The 27,980-nt window shown below is 33.6% G+C and overlaps 1 protein-coding gene across 1 annotated transcript in view; it reads right to left on the reverse strand.

Annotated features, from left to right (window-relative positions):
- PLEKHA5 (pleckstrin homology domain containing A5) overlaps positions 1 to 27,980 on the reverse strand; it is a 193,079-nt gene that overhangs the window by 29,232 nt on the left and 135,867 nt on the right. Inside the window, exons 11-15 of the mRNA XM_023538246.1 lie at positions 23,944 to 24,409; positions 21,258 to 21,341; positions 18,584 to 18,703; positions 17,708 to 17,761; positions 3,753 to 3,833 (exon numbers count right to left, since the gene is read on the reverse strand). Coding sequence (XP_023394014.1) covers positions 3,753 to 3,833; positions 17,708 to 17,761; positions 18,584 to 18,703; positions 21,258 to 21,341; positions 23,944 to 24,409 — 805 coding nt within the window. The remainder of the gene's footprint in view (positions 1 to 3,752; positions 3,834 to 17,707; positions 17,762 to 18,583; positions 18,704 to 21,257; positions 21,342 to 23,943; positions 24,410 to 27,980) is intronic.

A 27,980-nucleotide genomic window follows, 5' to 3' on the forward strand; every position in this document is an offset into this window, starting at 1 on the left:
GCTGCAATCTGAAAAAAAAAGTAATGAAAAGTTTTACAATCTTTAGATTCATAAAAATGTAAGATGACAAAAATTTTCTTATTTATATTTTCTCATTTATAAAGCCTTTAGCTACCAATGTCCAAATATACTTTGCTTATTTAATATTTAAAGTTAAATGCAAAACAGCTTTACTGAGCCATGGAATGCAGGATTTGAATATAATTAGTGGACAGTGCTACATCCAGATTAAAACATGAATCGAAACCTATATCCCAGAGTCAACAGATAAAAGACTAATAATTTTAAATGAAAACCTAATAATCCAGGATAAGTATTTAGGATATTGGTATACTATTTTTTATATAGAGAATCTTTTTTCCTTTGATATTTCAATTTCATTGAGTTTTTAAAATATGTATTTTAAAATTTTTCAGTCACAGTTGACATACAATATCCTATTTGTTTCAAGTGTACAACACAGTGATTAGACATTTGTAGACCTTATGAAGTGATCACCCTGATAAGTCTAGTACTATTTAGGGAATCTTATTACATATTCATTTTTATATTAGTTGGCAGATTATAAAAAAGAAAAACGTGTTCTGTATAGTTATAATTTTAGAGCGATACATTCTTATAGACATAAAAATATTACATAAATTAAAATATTTTTCTACCTATATTTTTAGTACCACTGAAAAATTTACTAAAATCTTTTATCAGGTTATTCAATAAAGATATTCATTATTAGATACCAACCAATAAAAATCTTAAAATAATTAACCTTCCAACATACACTGCCTTTTACATGTCAGAAGAAAAGCATACGAAAACAAGATTCTTTAAATAATTAACTTCTAAGCATGGCCTATTTTCCATTACTAAGGCTTTTCTTAAAAAAAAAAAAAAAAAGAATATAATTTATTAAAAAACAATTTCGACCTACAATTGAAGTTTGCTATTCATTTTCAATATAAAACTCCTTCTATAAGAAAAATATATAATCTCATAAATGTTCTGATTAACTCAAGTTCTGCACCAAATAATGTTTCATGGCAACATTGTCGATCATTTTTCAAATTAATCTTTAGCAAAAATAAAGAAGTTCTGAGTTTGAAGTACCTCCGTAACACTAGCAAAGCAAATGAAAAGGGCTCTGTAGTAATTATATGAGCTTGAGTAGTGCTCAAGCTTTAGACAAGTACCATGTAAACTTTACTGTCTACATAAGGATATGTGCTATATTTTATTTAGAAAGTCAGAACTTTTTCATAAGGTACCTAATAATCTTTTAAAAAACTGTCTTGGCATCAAGTTAAAATCACTTTTGTCAATTAAAATTCAACTTTCTACAGTATCTACCCCTTTAGTATATGAAATATATATACACATACATACAGACACAAATCCCAGGAGGATTTTGGGGGAAATATTTGGTAAAATTAGACATTACATTCTATGAGGACTCAAAAATGCTCATTGGGTTTGTGTATCTTTTAAAATAATTATCAGGTGACTAATTTCATTGATATTAATTATGTTATAAAATCTCTGACACAAAAATGTATTAAGAAAGGCAGCAGAATTAGTAAATGCAGAGAAATTTTTCAACTTGATGTTCAGTTATTTAGCATTTGTTTTGAATCAGTTTTAGGTACTATTTACTTGACTTTAAGATAATTACTGCCTATGTAATTTCTCAGGTGTCCTCCATTCTTCTAAGGAAATGTAAATATAAAGGTTCTCCTGACAGAAAACCTGAAAGGCTGTGATTCAAAATAGGTCATAAGACATTATATTGTCACTATAGTTTTGACTCAGTTTCAGAGGCCTGTTAACACATCATTGTAATGCAATGTCAGAAAAACAAAACTGTAACAATGTACATTATAAACTTTCGTAAAGATCTTTGGATAATAACAACATGATAAAGGAAACCTTGAGGAAAAAATAAGATCTAATTTCGATTTATGCAAATTTATAAACAGCTTAAGAAACGTGTCTGTCACTTTTATCCATCAACAGATGCCCTAAAACAATTAAGTATGTTGCCCGTGGCTGATTAAAAAAAAGGATCGTCTGAAGACTTACTAGACTTAATAGCACTGAGACAGCACTAATTACTTAGCAACTGGCTGCCCATCTCATGACCATGCATGGCTGCTGACATTTGACTTCTAGCTCTTTCTGTTTTGTATAATTTCAGTTTTTTTCTTTCAAGTATTAGTATGAAAAATATTCATATAAATGTAATGCACTTTCATTATTGAAGGTCAATGATACTGTAAAAGACCAGTTTCAGATATCCCTACATATCTGAAAAACACCAATTAGAGCTTTTACTGCAGCAGTAATTTCAATCAGCAATGACGTCCGCAGCATCAACCTGGTTAGTGATCAATATAAAAAAGAAAAAACAAAACAAACAGAACATCGAGGCTAGCACTCTGATTGAAAATATGCAGTGTGAAAAATGAAAACATAACCTATTACAACTTTTAAAATACTTTTGATCTCCTGTCAATTTAACACTATATAAAACAATAAAGTGATAGCTTCAGACACTGAAAAGGGTATCAATTCCAGAAGAAGTGCTAAGGTTCTTGGTGTGATATTTTGGAATCGAGTGTCAAGGTCCTATAACTTGGTGATTTTAAAGAATGGAAAGATTCCATTTTTTTTTTGGAAAGTAAAGCTGTTTAACTTTAAATATTTAATACTTCATCTCTTTCTTTCAAATGAAAAATATGCTTAGAAATGAGTTACCTTCCCACTGACTGTTTTACTCTCGCAGTTAAAAGACCATGATGCAGACCCCAAGGTGATTAAAGCAAACCAGAGGCCTTTAAAGCCAGTGCGAGATCGAGGTGCTTTTTTTAAAACCAGGTATTTTACATATTTTAATCAAAGCATATATTCATTTTTCATGTTAGTTAATTTTCTTCTTCTGTATGATTTAAGTAATTGTAACAGGTCATAGGCCACAGTAATTTGAGAGTGTTGAAGTGGAAGAAGCTCATGTTGCAAAACACACAGCTAAGAACATTTAGACCATGAAATACAAAAAAACTGGATAGGAATGTATAAAATGACTTCTTTTGCAGATCTGCAGATTACCAAGGCCCTAAATTAAAGCCAGCTAACTCTATGGTACATATTTTGAGTTAAGGAAAAGAGTGGAGTAAGATATGACTATCTTGATAACTGCATAAGTATGATAAAAACGCAGGGAGAAGACACTCCCGGTAAGTAATGGCCACCTTTAGGTTTTACCATACCAGAGCTCAGAAACTAGATTTAAAGAACTCCCATACAGATCTAATCTAGTTCTAAAATACTGAGGGGAGATTATGGGGGGTTGCCCCTTGAAAGGGGAAAAAAATTTTTTTTGAGTTTTCTCTAAAAATTCCTTATAATGCTTTAAGTTATAAGGAATTTTAAAATTTTTAGTTAAAATCAATGGCAATCTAGTAAAATTTTGCAAATGCACTGCAGACCTCCAAGTACATATCAATCAAATACTCTACACAAAAACTTCAGGAAAATGGCACACTTAATATTCGACAGCAAAATGTTCAGCAAAGCCATGCTAAGAATACTGCAGCATCTTGAAAAGCATAGATGAATTGCATTTTTTTCCAAATAGACATAAACAAAAAATGAAATAAGGAAAACACTAATGTTATGAGTAACTCTGAGGATAAACCAAAACTGTCACTGAGGGATTTTGCAGATGATAAAGCAGTATCATTCACTGTCCAAGACCTTACTTGCTGGTACAGTTGGGGTCTTAGCGCCGAGTTCTCAATCATTGTGTGAACCATGTTGATAATAGGTTCATTTTCTTTCATCTATTTCAAATCAGGAGGAGCATACAGCAAACATCAGTTTACAGCACAGCTAGATTTGAAAGACGACACTGTAAATATAGCCTCTACTTTAATATCTTCCTAATAGTGCAGTTTACATTTTACCCCAAAGTTGTACAGATCTAACTTATATAAACCATTTCGAACAAGTATTAAATGCTTTAATAAAGGTTATTTAAAAAGCTTATAAAAAAGGTTACAAAAAAGCTTACTAAATGCAATACTGCTGCAACTAGGTTTTATTTTATAAATATTATCAATACAATCAATTAATGAACATTCCTACATATACTAGAATAGATGATAAAGCATAATTCAAAGAATAAACTAAAGGGTGACAGCCTATAAACTTAAAAGGAGATTTACTGGTTTACTAATTACTTGATCAGTAAAAAAGCTTAAAATGATATTCAGTTCTTTATAAGATTAATCTGAAATTTTATAAGGTTAATCAGAAATATAAATATTAAAATTTTAGAATATAATCAATATGTCCTATCACTTAGATAATCAGACATTAAAGTTAATCTTGATAGACATTTATATACTTTGAGTTTTCTCACAGTATAACACCATCTGTAGAATTATTTCAAGTATATGCAAACTAAAATTTACTTAGCAAAGACTCAGTGTATCTCCCTAGCTCCTAAAAAGGCTAAAATCAAGGTTCACATTTCCAGCTCTGTTGTACTTAATTACTGCCCCTAAAAAAATATTTGTTTTAGCAGGCTCTGGACTTAAGAGTTAAAGCATTCAAAAGACAATCATCGTTATATATACAGAGTAAAAGGCCAACAGAGTTTATACCATTCGTTAAGCAGAGATGTCTACTTATAATTGCGATTTTGTGACATTTAGTTTACATAATTTTCACCCTAGAAAATAGGCATTCTATCATGGTTAACAAATGCTACTTTACTGATTTAGCAAAATCTACAACAAAAGTTTACTAATCTTAAGATCAATAAACAAATAATAGAAGTAAAAAATTTTGAAAACTGTGCATCTAGACAATTTTATTTTCAAACAAGTTACTGATGTTTCATGTCAATAAAATCTGTTTTGGCTGTCAAATGAGAAACTTCATGTTCCTGGTTTAACTGACTTTTACAAAGTTTTATTCAAGCTAAATAATTTAATTTAAAATCTATACATCTACATATTAAACTGGAACTTCTATGCATCAAACTCAAATCTACGCATCAGTTAATCTCAAATTTTTTTTTTCCTCCAATGCTATCCAGCAAGGGACCAAGGTATTTGTAGGTGATATCTCATGTAGAGGGGAAACAAACATGTTGATATGCAGCACAGAATAAATTTTTTATGGCACTAGAAAGTAACCTGTAAATAGACAACTATAGATATAAAGTTTTTCTTTCACAGAAAACTTAAATTACAGAAATTTAAGACTTCTTTATATTTTAAAGTGCCCTCTATGGTTTAAGGGAATGCTACTGATTTTATTTTAATCAAATGTTGATCATGGAATAAAGTATAACTTCTTTTTCGTTTTGGCTTAATCACGTGACTGCACTGATACATACTTTGTATAATACAAGTAGCTTAAGGTTCTATTCATTTTTAGTATTTAATTTTAATTTTTAAAGCAATCTCATCTATTCTATTTTTCAACAGCTTGCCATTGAAATTAGATAGAACAGTACCTGACTTAGAGATTATTGGGAAGGAGGGTGGAGTTCGGGAGAATGAATGTTTAAGAAATAATGAGTATCAGATACTATCCAAAAACAGAGGATACTCAAGGTCAAACTGAAATATCCCACTGACTCTTGGAAATCTGGCACCACTAATGGGCCACTGTGTTATAAATGGCTAGTTCTGTCAATATGGCTCACACCTTTAAATGGAGCTTCAATATGGTACAGATTAATGACTTATGTTCATACTCTAGGCTTGAGGAATTTACTTAAAAATGTATTTAAAAAGAGAGAAGAAACAATGATTAATGCAGGATAATCAGGTCTGATTTATTTAGGGTAAACGTGTGTGTGTGTGTGTGTGTGTGTGTGTGTGTGTGTGTGTGTGTGTGTATGCAAGCCATGTGTGTGATTTAAAAATGCTGGTTTAATTTACATGTCAAAGATTATGAAATATTAAGTCACTGAGAAGGGATCTTTGCAAGAAGAAATTGGCTTAGGAACAGAAAAACTAAAAGCAAAAGTAATATTTAAAAATAAGACAAACTGCAGTGTCTCAGAGATCACTTCTAGAATTAACTATTTTTTACTGCGAAAAATTTCAAGCATATATATCAAATCCTAGAATATTCAAATTAGAAGGTATCTCTGGAAGCTGACAATTTAGTACAACAAAGGAATGAAATGTTAGCAACAATTACTTTGTGGATTATTTTTTTCTTCTTGTATATTTCTCAAGATTTCCCAAATTTTCTGAGATGTTGCTTTTCTAATTAACAACAAGCAAACGAATAAACAAAACAAAAAAAAACCTTATCGAGGAGTCAAGGATAAAAATACATAAACATGAAATAAACTAAATTAATGGAATTATTATCCTCTGGCAAATGTCCTTTGATAACATAAAGAGGCTAAGAAAAATTTTAGCATTACGTGTTCACACCACGTTCAAGGCTGGGAGTTATGGTAGAAGAAACCATTGGAGTCAGTCCTCCGATGCAGTGAGGCTTTCATCTAGAGAACTGTTCTCACAGCCTTTACTCTTTCAAGGCTGTACAAATACTGCAACTTTCTGTATGTGCTATACATAAAAAAGGTTAGAAAGCACAAAGATAGTGTTTCTGTTTCAGAAAAACTAGACTTTTTTTCCTTCTTTGGTATCCCTTGTGATTTTTATCTCAGTAGTTCTCAAAGCTGGCTGGGACCAGGGAAAAGAGGACCTTGCGTACTGCATACTTTTTTTCTCTTTCTGAAGATCCGTGGGCAGTTCTGACAGGAAATCAGGCTTGAGAACCATGTTCCCATTCTGGCACTCATTCAAACCATCACCAGTAAGAAACTTTTTAAGGCCCTAACGGGTCAGTACAAAATGTTGGTCAAGATATCTTTACAGCTATCAAAAGATGAAAAATTTCACTAATTATCTAAATACAAGTATTGCATTTAGATTAAAATATTCTCTTGTCGTTGTATGAGATAAGAGGCTTAGCCCTCTTAAAAATAAACTGAATCTTCTTATTATATAATATTAATAGACTCAGCAGAAATCAAGGGGGATCCTAGGTGTCAGTCAGGAATCCAATTTTCAATCGCCAGTTGCTCTATTATTCTAGCAACTTCTAAACATTGGTTCCAAAGTCTCTATCACTAGAGAAATCAGACCAGCTACAAATGTAGAAGGAACAGGATATTGTAACTCATATGATAAATGTGAGAAGGGCCGGAAGGAGAAAGAGATTACAGTGAGCAGAGCCAAGAGATCACTCATATAATTCATCCTTGGAAAAGATTAATTTTCCAATCCTTCTTTAAGTATAAGAAGTGGTTTAGTGGCTTAATTGCTCTTTTAAAAAGTTCATATAATAAATAATCTAGAATAGCATTGTACAACAGAATTTTCTGTGATGACAGACATGTTTTATACTGGTGTAGTCCAATATTGTAGGCACCAGCTACACGTGGCTCTTTAGCCTTTGAAATGTGGCTAGTGTAACCAAGAAAATATATTTTACTATCAACTGCCTTGCAACTGAGTTTCCTTGAGTCTGAATCTGTGCTGACAGCTTCCTCCTCTTCTTTGAGCAAGCTGAGTTTCCTTGAGTCTGAATCTGTGCTGACAGCTTCCTTCTCTTCTTTGGCTGGATGATTTCTATCTACACTATTATAGAGCGTTTGTCCTTCACTGATAACCAACAAGACGACCCATTTCTGTGCTGTCATTTTCCATTTACATGGAAAATGGACTTTTCTTCAATTCTTAATGATATCTTGGGAAAAGAATTTTTAAGTTGGGAATCTGTTTTAACAATAGTGAAAAACCATGATAGCCTAATCACTGAAAAATCCATTTCTCAAGAATGTCCTCCTATGTCTACATCAATAAACTCTTAAGATGTGTGGCAAAACTAAAACGCTAAAGAATTTGACATGCTTAGGGTGAAGCTTTGAGGAATGCAGGGGTTTTTATAAATAGGTCACTTAGATAATGACAATGAAATCCCTTCCACTCTCACTGGAGGCAAATCTGAAAGTCCCAGAACCTGAGATTGAAGGGTATGACTATCTATTGAAACTACTCATTGTTTAACAGGAAGCAGAGAAATCTGAAGTGACTTTTTAAATAAAAGAATGTAAATAGGTTTCTTAATAGCTGATGGAACAAAGTATTGAGGTCTATTTGAAAATTTTAAAGCAATCAGAATAGACTGCCCATGCTATATGTTTTCTAAAGTAAAATTTTGGAAAAATACAATTGTTATACATTCAGAAGAATCTATAGTACTTTATGTAGACTATATAATGTTTCCTTGTTTTCTTCAAGAGAGAAAGTTAGATCTTTAAAAAAGGTAACAACAAATCGGGACACTAACATAGGAGTCAATCATATCTGACGTTCCCTTAAAAGAGAAAAAAAATTTTTCTTAAATGGCTGATGCAGTAAGTACTAGATTCAAGAATTTATTGAGAAACATTATGAAAATACCCTAAATCCAACAGAACAAAAAGAGGTCACCCTTTATACTCACAATCTCGTTTAAATTGCTGAATTTTTAAAGCCGTCATTTTGACACACACACACACACACACACACACACACACACCCACCCACCCACCCACCCACCCACCCCTGTTATATTTTGAAGGAAACTGAAGGTGCGGGCTAATGTATTTCTAAAGAATTTACTTAACAATTTACATAGCGTCACCTTTTTTTAATCTAAAGGTCTTTAAAGTATTTTTTAAAAATGAAAATCCTTTTGGCTACAGGACAAATTTTATAGATCTGATTTTTACTTCAGTGGCTTAATCTATTTTCCTTGTTTAAGGACTCTTAACCACTGTTCCTCTAACTTTAGGTAATATATAATTATCTGATGCTACCATCTTTTTTCCTGGCATTCATAGGCAACCAGAAATATTAAAACAACTTAAAATCCATTTTATAAAAATGTTTTATTGTGAATATAATGTTTGAAATGGTCATAGTTTTCTCTTTGCAAATACTTTAGCAATACAATTTTAAAGGGGCAAAACATTCCAAAACTGAGTATCTTACATTTGTTAGTAAAATGAAATATTTGTTCTGGACATGGGTAAATCTACTCCAAAATATAGTTGAGCTTTCACTCAAAATATCTTCTAGATACAAGGATCTGGATTTTATTAATAGTAACTGTATTCTTACTGGGTTACAACTGGTACTAAGTAGCAGAATTCCTGCCATTAATTCAAAGATTTATCAGCTTATGTATGAACTACATAATCACACCCTTAGGTCAATCCTAGAAATGTTTTTGGCATTTATGCTCAACTTTATTTCCTTCCTGGGCTTTGAAAATCATTTAAGAATTCTTACTTTGTAAGCACTAACATCCTGCTTTACACTGAGCTCCATAAATCTTTGCTGAATGAACTTTCTGGGGGAAAAAAAAAAAAGCAAAATAAGGTAGAAGAGCTACAGTAATTAGGCTACAAAAATATCTGCTTTTGTAAATACAAAATAGAACAGTATAAATATTATGCATTTTAGGAGGGGTGGGGAATTTTTGTTTTTATTTTCCTATCTTATAAGAAAATAAATATGTAACCAGGAGCTGATAGTTCTCAGTAACAAAGACCAGCAACCCAAAATAGGACTACTCTAAGAACAATGCCATTAATTTTAAAGGAAGTCAAAATTGATTTAAAAAAGGGGGGTGGGAGGAATAAAATTCATTAACACAAGGTATTCATCCTAGCTTTGTGATTCTGGGCAAGTCATTAAACCTGAGTAAATGAAGATAAAGGTAACTAGCCCACATGCTGCAAAGGCTATGGATGAGAAGCCAAGTGGGATATTGTACATGACAGCTCTGAAAGCTATCAAGACGAACAGGTACTGGACAGGCGCACAGAGAACGGGAGTGTTGTTGAAGTATTCGAGAAACAGTGAGTCACTGGCTGGAGAAAAGGGATTACAGGGGAGGAAGTATTTCATGGCTGGGGAGCAGTGGTGGTGGAATGCCTGAATGACAAACCAAAAAGAAACCTTATTTTGTAGTTGACAGGAAGTTTGTGAAATTTCTTGAGTTAGATGAAAGACATAATGTGGCAGGAGCTTTTTGAACTGCCAAGATTTGATGACTAAATGGTAAGAAGGAGCCGAGTATATAAAAGGTGTCATGGTGGTGTGTATTATCCTGACTAAGCACTCTGCAGATTCTCAACCCTTGGAGTGGTAGACTGGCAGGCAGGATAGCAAGGACTGTCATACTGTGGGTCTTTCCAGGTTGCCATTTGTTCTTCTTTTCATCCACCAGGCAATCAAACTGTGAAAGCCGGAGGAGGAAACTGGGTCTCACTTTCCTCTTTTTCTCGGGGGCTTAAACCAGTTAAAGTTCTAGATCTAAGCAAACAGCTAAGGCAAAGGTCTTGAATCCTTCTCAAAGCACAGTGAGCTCTTCTCCAAGAATAATGTGTTCAAGAAATGTTTGTTACATCAATGAGATTAAAGGTGACCAGTATTTTGAAGCATTTTTGTTTTTAGTTTTTTGGTCAGGGAATTGAGGAATAAGATGACCTTAATTTTGAACATGTTAGGGATATACAGAAGGCAGAACTTCAAAAGGGAGATTTCCATAGGCAACTAAATACATAACTAAAACTGCTGAGAGGGGTTTCAGACATCTCTTGTGTCCCTCTCCACATCCTATTAGCCTGTCAACCACTTTGTATATAGCAACCTCCTAGCTGCTCATGTATGTATAATGTCAATGTGCTGGAGAGTTAGTTTCAAGGGGCAGCCCTTGGTCAATGGAGATTGGGAGCCAGTACAAATGCCTCCCTCTTCTATTGTTCAGTTGGGTAATTCTACAGTGTTTCTATTCATTTGTCAACAAGAATCAGTCAGATGAAGCCCAAGTTGCCTACTGCAGTTGATAATATATTCTCTCCTTCCTTGCTCACTCTCTTTACTCCTGTGTGAACTTTCTGCAAACAAGCCCACATCAAAGAAGCTCACATCGCAGGCTCTGTTTTCTGGGAGAAACCCAAGGGCAAGAGATGAAGAACAAGAAACAAAGAGACAACTAGTAAAATGATGAATAGATGAATGCTCTCGGAGAACACCAAGAAAAGGGAACTTCTCCAGTTAGGTTGAGATGGGCGAAAATAGCAAAAAGAGACAGAATAATTACTGGTAAGAAACAGAAGAACCATGAAAATAAACTGTAAGCAGGAGACAGGCCAAGAGATCAGAGTACTGACATACATATATTAAGTCCATGTTCTAAATTCTAATTTACTCATTGTCCATTTATTTAGTCTTAGAGTTCTGTCATTATGCTGTTATATTCTGCTTAAGAACTTTTGGGTGTCAGCCCCTTCTCACTACTTCTATGATCAAATATGGAGAGGAAGGCGCGGGGAGAGAGAAAAAGAAAAAAGGAGGAATGGGGTGTGAGGGAAAGAGAGACATGAGAAAATACAGATATTCTGTACCATGTGACTAGTTTGGGTTAGCAAGTGTTAAATAACACATTTAATTTTCTAGTTTCCTTAGTAGTTTTTTTCTAAATGCCTATTCTATATCTCCTAGAAACGTTACCTCTTGTAGCTCTCAATCATCCTTAAAAATAGAAGCTCCAGGACTCCTTGAAATATTAGAGAAAATGGGATCTTGCTTAACAGCTCAGTAGAATGAGGTTGCTGAATTGACACGAACAATGAAAGCCATCAAGAATCTTTTCAATCATCTTGTTAGCATTTCTTCCCTTATAGGGAAGCTGTCTTTCACAAACACAAAGAACAAAATGCAAAAAGTACTCTTGGATTTTTACCTTGAATGGTTTCAGTACCAATTACATACACCCAGCTAATTGTTCCTTTTTTGCATTTCCCTTGGCATAAGTATGTTTAAAGTAGTCAGAGTTCCTGTCTGCACAGTTTTTTCATTGTGGTTTCTTGAAAGCATATAAAAAGCATACTGGTGAAGAATGTCCACAGCAATCAATGATAGAATATCAGACTTCTTCCAAAAGTCACTAGTAATTTTAGTGTACAGATCATAAAATATTAATATTTATAAAAAGAATCACATCATAAAATCTGAATGCTACTATAAAACTTACAAATTAGGTTAGCTTACTCTTCAAGATGTCTTAGTAGTTAGTATTAAAAGTGATTTTCTTACTCTCTCTCAAGAATTTGATACTTTAAAAATGCGCAGATAAAATAACAGAAGGATTTAGCTATCGACTCCTGCAAACTTTAAACATTTTCATAAAGCAAAGAACACAATAGGTATGTTTAAGCTGTTATTTTTCTTTTATCGCACTATGGCAAATTGGTTTGTTATGAGAAACTCCCAGCTCTTCCATAAAAATTTAAGGATAAGATCCTTTAGCTTTTGATGTTTAAGAATTTAGAAAACTGATATAAATGAAGTCATTTCAAAATGGAGTTGGAGCTGTCATTCCAGAGGAACGATCTTGCACATCTTGCTCCCTAAAGCTTTGGAATGTTTGAATTGGGCAAAATAACACTGTATTCCAAACGACCATTTGTAAAGCTAAAAGGAAAGCAGACATCCAGACTACGAGGACTGAAAATTAAGGACATTCTTTAGAAACTGTGCCACCCTGTATAGCTAAAGAATAATTTAGCTTATTAGCACCAATAGAAATTCCTTCCTTCTATTCATGTAATTATTTCCTTTCCCTTTCTCATAAAAACCCCATTGCCTTTATCCTATAACCGAGCCATAATTTGGGTTTTTGCCTGAATCTATGCCCCCAGATTGCAATTCTTTTTGATCTCAAATGAACGTTTCCTCTCACTTAGGTAGTTTATTTTAGGTTAACAGAATATACTATTTGATGATATGTTCAGAAACAACTTAAGTATGTTCTAGCTTGGGGAAAATAGCTCCAGCTGGGTAGAGGCAAACGAATTTCATTAAATTATGGAAGCAGAGGGATATTCTTTTCTCAAAGAATTTATGAGTACATTGGGCACAGGCAATCCCCAACATAAGTGTGGCCAATTGTGGTATGTCCTTTTCCCATTCTCATACAGATGGTTCTGATGCAATTAACTACACTGACTCTCAAGGGAAGAGGAGTAAAGGCAGAATGTCATAATTTTAAGGGTAATTTGTGAAAACACATTCAATATTACAATTTTATATTCAAATGACGAAAAAAAAAAATACCTGCTACAGTACCAGTGAAGGTGAAGCTCAGATCTGTAGAAGTGTAGAAGTTACACTCAATTTACTGCAGAAAGTATTCTTAAAGAGGGTAGCTGGCTACTGGAGTGGTATAATTAATTATAAAGGGTTGGGGGACAGAGAAGAGGGTTGGTATATGTTTAGTCTACCCACAAGGGGGCAGCATGCTCATAAAAGGCTGTGAAGCTTGCTCCAAGTTTCTTGATCCTCTGTTCATCTCTACCTCTATCTCTTAGCATCTCGTTTTGTTATAATTGTCTAACATGGAAAGCTGGAAAGGTTTTAGGAAGAAGGAAAAGAGAACATCATCTTAAGTCCCTCATAACTGCTCTTCAATCACTAATAGGGAAGGTTAGAAAAATGGAGAAGAAACAAATAGAGGAAAGAACTAAAACAGGAGTGAGGAAAACAGATGAAGGGGTTAGGAATCACGTTCTAATTTCCCCATTCTCATTAATCTTCCCTTCGTGACTCATCAAAAGAGCACCAGCTTCTGTTCCACTGCTTCATCCATGGAGAGGACTTTACAAGTACCTCTCTTTAGCTCCTGGTCTGGTTTCTGAAACCTCAACTTCATTTACCTTGCTTAGACCAACCAGTCCTGCTCCAGGCTGCCAGAGCTAAGATAAGAACTAGACACTGGTGGAAATCTTTGCAAGTGACAAGATTAAGAAACTTGAAGTCCCTATTCCAAATGTTAGACCTGCCAAAGATATATACATATGTTCCTAAGATCCTGGCTGGGTACTCTGAACACATTTTCTACAATATGTTTTCCTTAATACAGTTAGGGTGTTTGAAACTGTTAGTCTAGTTTTTAGGTATAGTCTTGGGCTAAGTACAGCCTTTATGCCCTGGACTGGGAATTTAATCACCAGTGGTACTGCTAAAAACACTTAATAACCAGTAAGGGTAAAGGAATCAAAACAATCAGTAGGCCCTTTCTGTGTCTTACAGCTGAATATCTGATTGTTGACTACAATAAGTTTCTATGGAAATCTGTTACTTTGGTTTCAAACAAATGATTTACATTTGGCTCTGTGGAAACATCAGGACCACCTAATCAGCAAATGCTTGTTCTTCAGGGCCATCTAGTTCTAAAACCCGTAATCTGCTCTATTTTGAAAAAAGAAAATATATCAAGATATTCTCTTTTCCCTCATTTTCAAAGAACTGCAACAGGACACTCCTCTTGTTCAGAGGAGATACCATTATAAATGCTGATAATCTCGAATTTACTTCCAACTCCCTGGGAGGTACAGAGCCAGTGCAAATTTTACTTATGGTCCTCCCCTCCCCCGCTTCTATATTCTGTTAGGCAGAGGAATAAACAAGAAAAAAGCTAATAAATGCTAAATCCATTTCGTAGATATATTTTAGGATATTTGTAAGTTTCATTTACTGTAACCAGAAGTTCCTCTAATATTCAGTGATAACTAAGCTGAATGAGAAGAAAATGAGTTACTGATGTATTATGTATTTATTCATTTTTTAAGAACCTGGACGGGGTACATAAAGTATACAGTTGGGATTATTCTATGTTCACAGATTATACTTTGGAAATATATTATCTTGAAATTCACAAAAATGACAAATAATCCTATGCCAGTCTTAACAAATGAAGGCTTTGAATAAGTCTACTGGCTGAGCTATAAAAGCATAAACAAACAGTTTAAGAGAATGAAAATGAAAAAAAGAAAAATGCAGAAGAAAATTCTACCATGTAATTTGTACAGGTTTTGTTATTTTAAAAAAACAAAAACAAACACATTTCAGTACATGACCCATCTTCATACGGGCGATAATTAGAAACCAAATTATATTGTTCAAGTTATAGGCACCAGAAAGCAAGATTTTCGGATTTACTATGTAATATGTAAATCCTCAGTTCAGATAAGGCATTTTCTTTATTTTTTGTTATAGGTATTCCAGTAATATCAGAAATGAATTTACCTCTGAAGCAACTCAGAGACTACCCTTCGGTTTTATTTTTCATGAATAGTTATAAGGATTAAGAGAACTGAAATCAAGTAAAAATTGTCTTTTGATGATTACGGTACCTGACAAGGGGCAGGAGGAAGACTGCACTTTGTTGCGGGCCTTAGGCTATTCTGATGATTTATTAGAGCAAGCAGATAAAAAGTGTTGAAAGTGAGTATCAATTAGTACTAGTTCATCTGGTATAATAAATAGTATAAAGTATGACCAGAGCCTTTTCCTTTGACTTTAAGATTTTAAAATTTCCCAATTTGTAGTTATATAAAACTGATCAATCGATTTACAAACCCAGGCAACCAATAATATTTATAAGATCAAAACACCTGGTAACTTAAAATAGGTTACTGGCAGTAACAAGATTAAAAGCTGGAAATGTTTGAGCTAAATAAAAACTCGTTAAAATCAAAATTATCAAGAATTCTTTTTATATAACTTTTAACTTTACTACTGCTGTAAAATATAAATCAGTTCAAAAGTAAATATTTTATTTATAGTAAATGTAATTATTGGAAATCATAATTTTTTTTTATTTAAAGAGAGATTTTTCTTTAGGAAACCTTAGAAATATAGATTTAGGCATATCTGAGTTTCTGGGCAAAGTTCTACCCCCCCCATGTTTTTTATATATTGTCAAATTATTATCTAAAAATGGCCCAATTTTTGCCTTCATAAATAGTGTTATTTCAAAGCAAATTAGCACGCAAGCAAATTTTGTAATTCTTTTCATTACTGCAAAATTTAAAAGTTGAAATAATATAACTTCATTTCAGACTCTAACATGGGAAAAAGGTAAACTATTGGAAATCCTCCGCTGAGGTTAAGAAAAGAGAGAGAATAAATAAAAAGTTGAGATTTTTAGAAGCTACCTCTAGGAACACTAGCATGGTGCAATAAGAAAGGTTTAGCAAAGCATGTTTAGAGAGGAATGATGGGAATATAAACCTCAATCATGATCTGGGCCACTTAGGTAAAGGGAAGGAACTGAGCTCAACCTGGGAAAGAAAGCTGGGAAGCATCTTAGCAAATAATTGTATTTTCGATATATTTACCTTTCCTTTCTAAAGTTCTATGTCTCTGCAATTCCAGTTCTGATTATTGAGATGAGTAATAAATTACAGTAACCACTATTATTTCCAGAGATTCTAGATAACTTCAGATTCATGTTTATATAATTTTTCAAATTTAATTTTTGTAATATCCCATTGTTTTCTAGAACTATCTCTAGCCTTACGGACAAAGGAGCTTTTAAGAAAGTTATTTTCCATGTATCTTAGTAGTTTTCTGGCAGTGCGGAATTTTGAGGGAAGACTTATTTTATTATTTTATTGGCTAATGGGTCTTCATTAGATTGCTTTCGAAGTGTATAATATGCACTGTGATTAAACTTCAATAGCACCAGTCTCTGGAATGAAGATCTGAATTTGAATTCATGAAATGCTGATTTCTAAAGCATTCCAATAGGCAAAATCATGAAGAAATCATTTTGTGGGAAAATAAATTTTATATAAACTAACATTTTTTAAAAAAAAATTAAAAGAAAAATGATTTAATATCTTTTAAAGGGTTAGCCCAATGTAAAATCCCTCTTTAAATAAAAAAAATTAAAGTAGTACATTATTTTGTTTCAAATAGGCAAATATAAATATGCAAATATTTGTCTTATAACATTTTCCAGTCAACTCTTTGATAAAATATTCAAGTTTAAACAGTTTAAAACAAGATAAAACGAGTTTTAGCTTAATTTATGTGAAAAAGTGCATTCACTGGAAGAAATTCTATGTCGAAGAACATATCAAAAATTCTCAACAAAATGAAATATTAATAGCTTCATAAAACCTAAAATATGGCAGTGTCAGTTCTTGTTCACAAATTGTCATTCACACTTTTGAACATATGCCTTAACCAATCACAATTGTTGCCACCACTGAGGTAATGCTAGAAAATGTAGGTCATCATAAAACTGATTCTGTGTAGCTTAGCAAAGACCAAATAATGGAAGGAGACAATAAACAAGGAATAAAGACGCAATTAAAAATTATCTTCGTGACACATTTTACCCATCTTTAACCTCTCCTTTGGGAATACAGAACATACTACACCTGCCCTCCTGGCCTTCCAATAAGGTATTCACAGCCTGGTGCCTATTTCTTAAAGGAGGTCAACTCCAAGCTGAGATAAGCCTCAATGAATAATTTTATTGGGATAAGTAGGAAGTCTAGAGAATTCAGGCTCTCACTTTCAGGTGACCTAGCATTTGTATCCTCCCTTACCTCTACAACTTACTTTCTACCTGCTTATGGTATTTCTGAATTTACTTGGTTAGGGATTTCTTATTCTGTGACTTACAAAAGTCATGCTATTAACTCAAAATGATTGAAATATCTGAGTAGCCTGAAAAACCGTACTACATTTAAAGAGTTCTATTATGTGTTATGTTAAGAAATTATATGTTAAGACACTATATGTTAAGAAAATTCTACAAATCCCACCTGATGATCCAAATATATGGTGTTCCTTTGAAGATGATGTGAAAGAATTTCATTCTAGTAGGCATCAATCAAGAAACAAAGGAATAGAGAAAGAGGTGCAGAATTCATGAAAAAGTCAATTTTGAAATAAGAAAAACAGGCATTTTATCCATTATACCACAATATGTGACAACTTTCACATACATGCTCCCCTGTAAATGGTTCATATGACATATCAAATTATTATAAAATTACACTTAGTTTTATAAGATATTAAGTAGACATGCACATAATAAGCCAAAATATTAAGCAGAAAAATCTTTTCAATGGCTTCAGTAGACTCAAATGTTAGTTTTACAAATTAATTCTTTTTCTGCAACATAGTACTACTTCTTTGGCTACTTATAAAATCTGAGGCTATTTAACCCTTTGAGAAATGTTTACATGCATTCATTCTTTTTAATCAAGTACAGAAGCAATATCTTAAAATTAATATTTGATATATAATAGACAGTATTATTAGAACTATAATCAATTTTCAGCTTACTACTTTAGGAGAAATTGTAAGACTTTTCAATTTGTTTTACCAGATGTGTAAGTTACAGGATTTGGTAGATGACAATATTTTGAAGTCTGTATGCATTTTCTTCCTCACAACCAAAAGTTGGCAGGTGAGCAGATGGGTGGAAGGCTAAGAAGAAATGCATCCTACCCATATTTTCCTTTAATAAAGTATAAACAAGTGAATTCTCAAAGGGTCAATAGGAGATTCCAATGCTGTCGCAATGATGGTATGGGCTCATGCTCAACACTAATGGCACTGATCAAACTGATTAATGAGCGGCTCAAAGTAAGTGACAATGGCAGATGACACAGACAAATCTCTTCATAGCTGACCTTTGGGCTGTGGGCCTCAAGTTTTAGCTGCATGAGCTGTGCTAACGTATGCTCCCGGATACTACTCAGTTCAGCTTGCTGCCGTCTCAGCTTTATTAGCAGCAGCGTAAGCTCCTCTGGCTGAAGGAGTACAATTTAAGAATCCAAACAGTGGAAAACAGATTAATTGTTGTCTTAAGTGATAGATATTAAACCAAGATTTCTTGGCAAGTTTCCTCTTATGGTTGACATCAAACATAGTGCCTAAGCACTATGATGATAGGTCCTACATAAATGCATAGATATCTAGAGAAATAGAAGGAACAGTGTTACTTTAAAAGATACAGCAAAACAACAGTATATTAAGGCATTTTCTCAGAACTCATGAGAAAAATTTAAATGTTAAATATAAAAAAACAACACAACGCCAAAAAAAAATTACAAAGGTTTATACATAAGATGTAGTAAAAAATTATTAAAAGGTATTTTAACAAGATGTTTAAAAATGACACCTAAGACTTTTATTCCAACAGAACAATACTGGCAGGTCCAACACTCTATTTTATAGAACAGAAGGTAGATAAAAAGAATTAAAATTCATGTAAAATTTGGATGATATCTTTTTATCATTAAACTCGGTGCTTGGGATCTATTAATTGCTTCCCAGTTATATTTTTAAATGCCACTGTTAGTACTCTCATAGGATATTTTATATGACCAAAAGATCAGATTTGACTTTCAATGTTAAAAAAAAAAAGTCTAATACACAGAACATTTCCATGGGTGTATAAACTTCCTTTCACATTCTGGGGAAAGCAGAGAACCTTCTGGTTCCCTATTGGTTTCCATGATCCCAAAGGGGAAGAAAATTTCAAAGGTAGATAAAATTCTTTAACAGGCCAATCTGATAATTTTTTTTCTGTTAGCAATGCAGTGGAGTATGGTTGTTGGCTTATAGGCCATAAAATATTATTTGGTGTTTTTCTGAGCTTTGTCATGATTAAAAACTGCAGACAGGCCAGAGGGAGACTCTAGTTAGACCTAAGGGCTACGGCATGCTCTTAAGACTTCAAGGCCAAAAACCATTCCTGAGATTGATTTGTTTTGTCTACCCCATAGCATTACACTAGCTCTCCTGTTCTGCTCATTTGCTGTTGCTCTTTTATTTTCATATAATTTTTTTTTTAGGAACAGAAATCATTTTTAATTGTTATTTGAAATTACATTAAAATCTTTGGCCTTTGGGTGAGAAAAAAATGTTAGAAGCAAATCAGAGTTAATTACTGGATTCTTTAGGTAAAACTGAGTATCTATATAGGTGAGACAAGCCTCTTTTAAATAGTCAAAGAACGTGTATATGACTTAAAGAAATTTTGTTAACAGAAAAATAGTGACTTGTGATCTGATGTCATGTGCATCTTGTAACCTCGTCACTGTGGGATAGTCTATGTCTTCTGATCATCGTATTAAGCTCTTGATGTCTAGCCAGGGAGATGGAAGGGTAGAGTAAGGAATTTAGATATTTTAAGATCCCGAGTGAATATCTGACAGAAGTACCAAATGAGGAAATCTTTAAACTCTGGTTTATTATTTATGGAATTAAAAAGATAGAAATTTTCAAAAGGGTGAAAATTCCAGTAAGTTTATAAGATATTTAAAATTTGAAGCAAAATAAAGTACATTTGAACCCTCAAAAGTAGGTGCTAAATAAATTTTACCCTAAATATCCACCAGAGGGAGCAAAGCAGAAGAAAAAATTTCATAGTACAATCTTTAGCCTTATCTTATGACCAATGTTCGTTTCTTTGCCAGATCAACAATCAAAATTTTTAAATTCCAACCATTTAAAATTTTTAGTTTTAGTCAAGCAATATTTATAAGCTTTAGTAAATAAACTGGAAGTAGGTTAAAACCAAGAAATCTGCCTATATCTAAGCGTGTAAAACACGAAAGATGAAATGAAAGAATGTTTGAAAAATACATGTAAGATGAATTATTTTTTATTACTGCAGGGAGTATTTTAAATAAGGAACAGCTATACAGGTCTTCAAATCACATCTTTACAGAAAGTGAAACTTCCTACTGATACTAAAGCATAGTTCCTCTGACAAAAGAATGCCACTAAAATAAAATGAAGTGATGAAAAGTCATCTTTACACTTTCATTTGAAAAATAATGGTGTCCTGGTACTATAACTCCTTCCCAATTTGTACACTGACAATGAAACCGATACTGGTATTTTTATAGTCTCCTTCTCTGCATAAATATGTAAATCAGTTTCTTTTCTACTCTAAAGTAGTTAATCTATCTAAAAATCCACAGGAAAAACATCTTAATAGGCTTGGAGTTTGACTACACATGGCTGCTTGCTGGATATGTTTCACTAATGAACAACTTCAATTTGGGTTTTAAGGATGAGAGAATTAACATCCAATGAAGAAACCCACCCAGGATTTAAACCTTGAGAATATTATCTTACATTTAGGCACTCAGACATTTAGGGAGCGGTATCCAATAAAACTCTGAAATGGCTACATGATTCCAAATTCTTCTCATGAGCATCTCTTCCACAAAAATAGTAATGGTTTTTCCTTGGGAGGTACCACTCTGAAAATTCAAACCTAAAAGCTATGTCAGATATGTGTTATCGTGTGTGGTAAAAACATGATGTGGTAAATAAAGATATCGTACTCACCGTTTTGCCTTGGAGACTCTGGGGACTAACAGACTGTAAAGTTAGGCCAGCGGGCATTGACCTCCTGTCAGGCACATAAACATGCTAGGAAAATAAAGGCACACTATAAATTCTGTGGTCAATGTCGGTGATGAGAAATCTTAAATTTATACTATAAAATATCATGTAAAACTTCTTGTTCGTGTTTATGAAAGAAGACAGATACTAAAATTTCCTGACTAAAATACGGAAACTGATGAACAGAGTAAGTTTCTACAGTCTGGCCCTGTGGTTCTCAAACCTTATTGGTCTCAGGACCCCTTTATATTCTTAAAAAGGAAATTTAGTGGCCAGAGTAGTATTGTTTTACAGTTTTGCAAATCTCTTTAATGTCTGGCTTGATTTTCATTTCTGCTTCTGTAGTCAATCTGTTGTGATAATCTCTTTTAGTGGAAGTACACTAAGAAAATCCGCCCTCAATATGTATATTGAAAAGGAAAGAGAACATTAACAGCTTTTTTTGGATAACTGTAGATATTCATCTTTGATACTGCACTAATGTTCAAAACATGGTATTTTCTTGAAGGTTAGCTGCAAAGTGGAATCTGAAACTATATCAATAAAATTTTCATATTGTTACAGTAATATCCATTAGTATATTTGCACTTTAAATGATTTTGTAATATCAAACACTGGTCAGTTGAAAAATACTTGTTTCGTGAGTTATACAGATGTTCACGATGTTGACACATATCAATATATACATTTGTTGATGCCACCACTGATCTTTAAGCACTGGGAAAACTGTCAAGCTCACAGTGGCAGATACAAGATTTCCAAAATTCTAATTTTTGCTTGAAGGCTCTAATGTTGTCATCAGTAACAAAAACTGTCAGTTATTCTTCTTGAAGTGACAGGCTAACATTTCACTTTGAGAAGCATCTGTCAAATACCAAGTCTGAACAACTACAGTTTGTCTGTCATTCGTTCTTTCAAGTAAAAATGGCATTTCATGAAAAAAGCAGCTAGTTCAGCTTGCAACTCAAATAATCATACAAGTGTTTTTCTGGGAGACTACCCTAAGTACTGTGGTATACAATCGAGATGCTTGAAGTATATTTCCCATTTCATCACACAGAATATTAAGATGATAAAATAATCCATTACTGTTTCATCAAAGGAATTAAGTGAAACTGCCTTTACTTTTATTGCAAGTATATGGCAGTGAAGCATGCGAAGACCTCTAGCATAGTTTGGAGCCACTCCCTTGATTTATGCTAAGGTGCCAGTACTTTTACCTACCATCTCATTCACACTATTAGAAAATGGTAACACAAGAAATAATCAATATTATTATTATAAAAATAGTTTTGAGCTCACTTACAGACTCCCTGAAAGAATTATGGGGACTCTCTAGGACACTTCCTCCTAGAGGTCCATGGACAATACTTTGAGAACTACTAATCACATCAAGAAAGGTGACACAGCAGTTTGAAATAAAAATTTGGCAATTTTGGAGATGTTTGGGAGGAAGAGTTAACTGGGAACTAGATAGTGCGCATTCATCTCATATTTACTGTTGAAACAGAGATAAATTTTGGTCTAGAATATGAAAAATACTAATAACCATGAGAACAAATACAGCCACACGCTAAGTTGTATTTGATCAGATTTCTCTTGAATATTGTTACTATTTTTATCAAATATGAATTAGCCTTCGGATATACAAAGTGACAAAACACTGAACTTTGTTACATTGAAGTTCAAAGTAAGCCTTTTTTTTTTTTTTTGGTGAGCCAAACTAAAGCTTTCTCCAAAAGAAAATTCCTGATTGACTTATTAATTTCTAGCTAATGTTTATTTATAGAAAAATCAAGTAAACACTTTACACAATGATATAACTGAAAGATTTGGCCTGCCACAAGGATAAGAAAAGGTACATTTTTAAATGGTATAAAACTAGAAATTCTTTTCAGTTAAAAAGAAAATGACAGGAAAATTCCCTTTCACTTCAGAATAGACATTAGAGAACTGGCTGCACACAAATAGAACTGTCTGATCAAAATAACTTTGGCATTATGAAAAGCTGATTGATACAAAGCACTCTGAATTCACTTCCAATAAATTTACTAAGCAATGCTTAACCAAGTTAAGGCACAAATTAAATCTACCCATATTTTCAGTTTTTAAAAGCATATATACCAGTAAACATTGTTAGCCTATTAAATTTGGTATCTAAGGAGATATTTCAATATGCCATATATTCAGCTGGTTAGAAGATGAGGTTGGCACTTTTATTTTTAGCAAAGAACAGGATGAGCCTGATACAAGACTGCAGGTATGCTAGAAAGGGCAGGTGTAGAATCTGCAAGTGAGTGAAGAGCCAATAAAAATGCATGTGGTCTTAACCTACATGGAAAGCCAATGAGATAGATATGCTATCAGGCGTAGAAGAATGCATAATGTATCTGCTCAAAAGAACTGTTCCTTTGCTCCTGAGAGAGGAAGCGTTGCAAGCTTAGGTTTTATACATGAGATTCGGGCATTGCAAAATACTCCTCCTTAATTTTTAAAACAAAAAAAAGAGCTGCCTTGCTTACCTCTCCTGCCTATTTTCTTGTCTCTCACATTTAAAAGAATAGTGCACTAGAAATAAAACATAGCACCCACATAGTAGTAGTTAACACAAGATTAGCAGACATTTTACCTTAGGGTGATGGGTCCTGTGCCTGCGGTCTATTGTCACATCTCCTCTCTGAATTGGTGAAGACACTTCTGATCTGTAGGTTCGTTGAGGGGAGTATCCCTGATAAGCAGCTATTGACCCATGGGAAGGTGATGTGGGAATAGAGTGCATTGTCTGGTCAGAAATATTAACCATGGTTTTAGGACTGGTCAGTGTACCGTGACGAGGGAGGGTGCTCTGTTTATTATAAAACTGACGCTGCTGCCATTCGTAGAGCTGCCACATTGTGTCATCTCTCATTGATCTTCGTTTCTCTTCTGCTGCAGGTCCTACTGTTTTATCATGAGTGGAAGGGGCCACACTGCAGATGCTTTCAGGCCTCGTCTTGCTGTTTCTTGGGAGTGTTCTATAACCTTCAGGATAGCGGGCCACAATCTGGGCTCTGTGGCTTGGCATATTTCTTGGTAATGTTTGATAAGAAATTACTCTAAAATGAAAGAATTGAAATCAATGTAAAAATGAAGGAAGGGTGCTTTCTGGATTCTAAATTATATCTTTTTCCTTCTGGTAAGTAAAATATATATTAGGAATTTATTTTTAAAGATCAAAATATTAAAAATTATACAAGGCATAAATTATTAGTAAACAGATTTTAATCTTTTTATGAAACTCAATTTGATGGAGTATATACATTAAGTAAACAGCATTTATGTCACTAACATAAAAGAGTATTAATTCCATACAATGTACAGTTTGGCTTAAAGAGGAAAAAATATTTATTATACTTCTTTTAGAACTAAGAATATTCAAGATCAAATCCCAAGTCTGTCTCCATATCCCATTTGTTTTTATATAAACAAACTCAAAGAATCTCATTTTCACAAGAACAGTTAAACCGCATAGCATCTCTGTGTGGATGTAACACTGAAGTTTTTATGCTATGCCCACAGGGCAAGAAGACAGGAAGTGAACTACTGCAGTTCTCTGCAACTACTCCACTGTACCACTTCCTTCAAAAAGCATGACAATTTATGGGAAGAAGTACATTGGTATATTTGTGGTTTGGAGAAATAACTTCCCTTGATAACTTTTCTTAACTTGAAAAATAAGAATTACTTGAAGCTAAAGCTCGAAATTTAAAGACAAAATATTTAAACCTGACAACATTTCAGATATAAAACTGCAAATTTCAGGAATTTTAAAATGTTTCTGGCATAGAAATTAAAATTCTATCTCATGACTGTATCGGCATTTTGGGGGGGCTTTTAAAAGCAATCTAAAAATTCCTCATGTGCATTAAGCATCTAAAATAAAGTTCTTAAAAATTTTTTGAATTATGGGTATATAATAGCATATTACTAAACACAGGCCATTTCAGTTTTCTAAAATGAAAGAATAAAATTTCAGTTTACAATTAAAAAAAAAAAAAGACATGTGGATAAAAACACTCCATTAAATATAACAAAAAATCCTTGTGCTTATCTCATGCTAGGTCGGATTCATTATATGTAAAGGATTTTTAAAAGTCAGTTAAAATTTCTAAATAAAGTTAGCATTTGTTTCCCCATTATCGTTCAAGGTAGGTAAAGATATAATTACAATTCAAATTCTAAATGCAAACACAACCTTTTCATAATAACCATAATAAAATCTAGATTTAAGAAAATATTGAATTACAGGTATTCATTTATGCTACCACCTCCACTGGCATAAATTTATACTCTAATACATAATATGCTATTATGTATCCATAATGTCAAATGTAATTCAATGAACCAAACACGTGAGAATTGGAACCCCATAAACTCAGATTTCCTGACCTCTTCCTTCAATGTTTCATTAACACCTCTCCCTTGCTTACTGTATTTTCACCATAGAGTACATTTTGGAATTGTACATGCATAATTACACAATATTTTGCTGCCTACTGGGTGTTAAAATGTGAAACACATTGGTTATTACATGGACGAGAAGGGATCCCTCATCTAACTTGATGTATAAATTACGTGACCATGCTCTTTAAAAATCTGGGAATCCTTGGCTGATAACCTGAATGTCAGAGCTCTCTTTCGACCCAAAGACTTGTTGTCAATAACAAAGATTTCACTGTGATACGGTGTAATGAATTGGGTATCACAATTCATTACACCGTATCACAGTGAAATCTTTGTTATTGATCCTGGGCTATGAGGCATGGTAGTAATAAAAACCCTCGCATAATTTGTCTACTGGGGAAGTAAAATTGGGTTGCCATTCCACAATCCAGAGAAAGTCTCATATTAATTACACCTTTTTTGTGGTTTAAAGCAGTGGTCCCCAACCTTTTTGGTACCAGACGCCAGTGTGTCTATGTATGATGAGCTAAGGTGGAGCTGAGGAGGTGATGCTCGCACTGGAAAGCAGCTGCAAAAACAGATGCAGCTTCTCTCGCTCATCTGTTGCTCACCCCAGTACTCGTCTGTGGCCTGGGGGTTGGGGACTCCTGGTTTAAAACGCTCAAAGAGGGGATAAGGCTGTGAAAAATATAGAAATACAGGAGAAAACAGGAAAAAGCAGCTGATCAAAACTCAGGAGAGCCAAGTTTTGTTTCTTCCTTTTCTACTAAATATGGAGACTTTAGATGAATTATTTATATCTTCTGGGACTAAGAAAATGCGTGTGTATGTGTGTTTGTGTGAGAGAGAGAGAGAGAGAGAGAAAAAAAATGAGAAAGAGGGAGGAAGGGAAGGAGGGAGGGAGGGAAGGGGGAGAGAAGTTTTTGGGGGGAGGAGAGGAGGAGAAGTGGAGAGGACAGGGTGGGAAAAGACTACGAGATTATGCAAGAGTTAGTAGCAGCTAGGACTAGAGTGCAGGCCTCTTACTTCCTTAAGCAGCAGCACTCTTCCTCATGCCAATGATTCCCAGACTTTTAGATTTCATGAAAAAGTAATCCATTTTTAAAAATTTGCAAAAGTATGGAAATTATTAAAGAAAAAACCTTTTCTATCGTAACGATTTAATTAAAAATAAAAAGATACCCCCGAATCACGAAGGGCATAACTAAAGCTCTTCACATGCTATGAAAACCTGGCCAACTGACACTTTTTGGGATTTTTCTCATCTACAAGATGATCTGATCATGAAATTATGTTATAGCTCTAAAATCCCACGTCTTGGTCTATATTCAAAAACACTTCCAATTCCTTCAAACTTTCCACCTAAAAACTAAATTTCTTTCATCATGCTGATTATTCTTCAGCTTTTAAGGGCCTCTACTCAAAACACACTTGCTCAAAACTGAACAAACCCCTTCTAGACAAGAACCACTTATCTGATGACTTTGAGGCTGAAGTCATGGAGAAAAGTACTCTGATGAAACTAGCACAGAGTTCAATTCTTTGCTGCTTTCCTTCCATATATGTTTCCCATTTTTCCTCTGCTTGATCTCCCTCCCTATCCCCATCTTTTCTGTTAACATGAAAGCCAGAAATGGAATAAGATCAGAGTTGGCAACCCTATGGTATTTGCTTAGGAAGTTTGTCCGCCAGGGGAAGTTGATTCCATCTAAAAAATTCTGCCCAAGTACTAAAGCAATTTACTCCAACATACCTTGGTTTATTTGATCATTCATAAATTTAAGAAATAACTGACCTCAGTATGCAAAAGGCTCTGAATTAGGCACTGAACTATTATCACAAAAGCAAATCCTGGAAATATAAACGATATTAACTTTATATCTCATTTGGAAATAAGTGAGCAGGACCCTGTTGTTAAAATGTATATTGAACTTGAACTGTAAACTCATCCTATGATCATTAACACAGGCTGTTTTTCTACTAAGCTTGATTAATTAATGACTACAAAGTTTAAAAGGCTCTTCTGCCATCCTTGGAAACACTTTTGGGGAATTTTAATTGAAAATTAGGTTATTTATCAAGTAAGTTTATTTTTATCCCATATACTTTCTAGCATTTTGAGACCTGCCCCCCCACTCCCACTGCCCCCCAAAACTAGTTTCCTTCAGTGGTCTTCTGCAAAGAAATTTAATTTAAGCAAAAGTGTGATTTACTTTTAAGTGA

Source organism: Pteropus vampyrus, unplaced genomic scaffold (genome assembly GCF_000151845.1).
Source record: "Pteropus vampyrus isolate Shadow unplaced genomic scaffold, Pvam_2.0 Scaffold216, whole genome shotgun sequence".
In the NCBI taxonomy this organism is placed as follows: domain Eukaryota; kingdom Metazoa; phylum Chordata; class Mammalia; order Chiroptera; family Pteropodidae; genus Pteropus; species Pteropus vampyrus.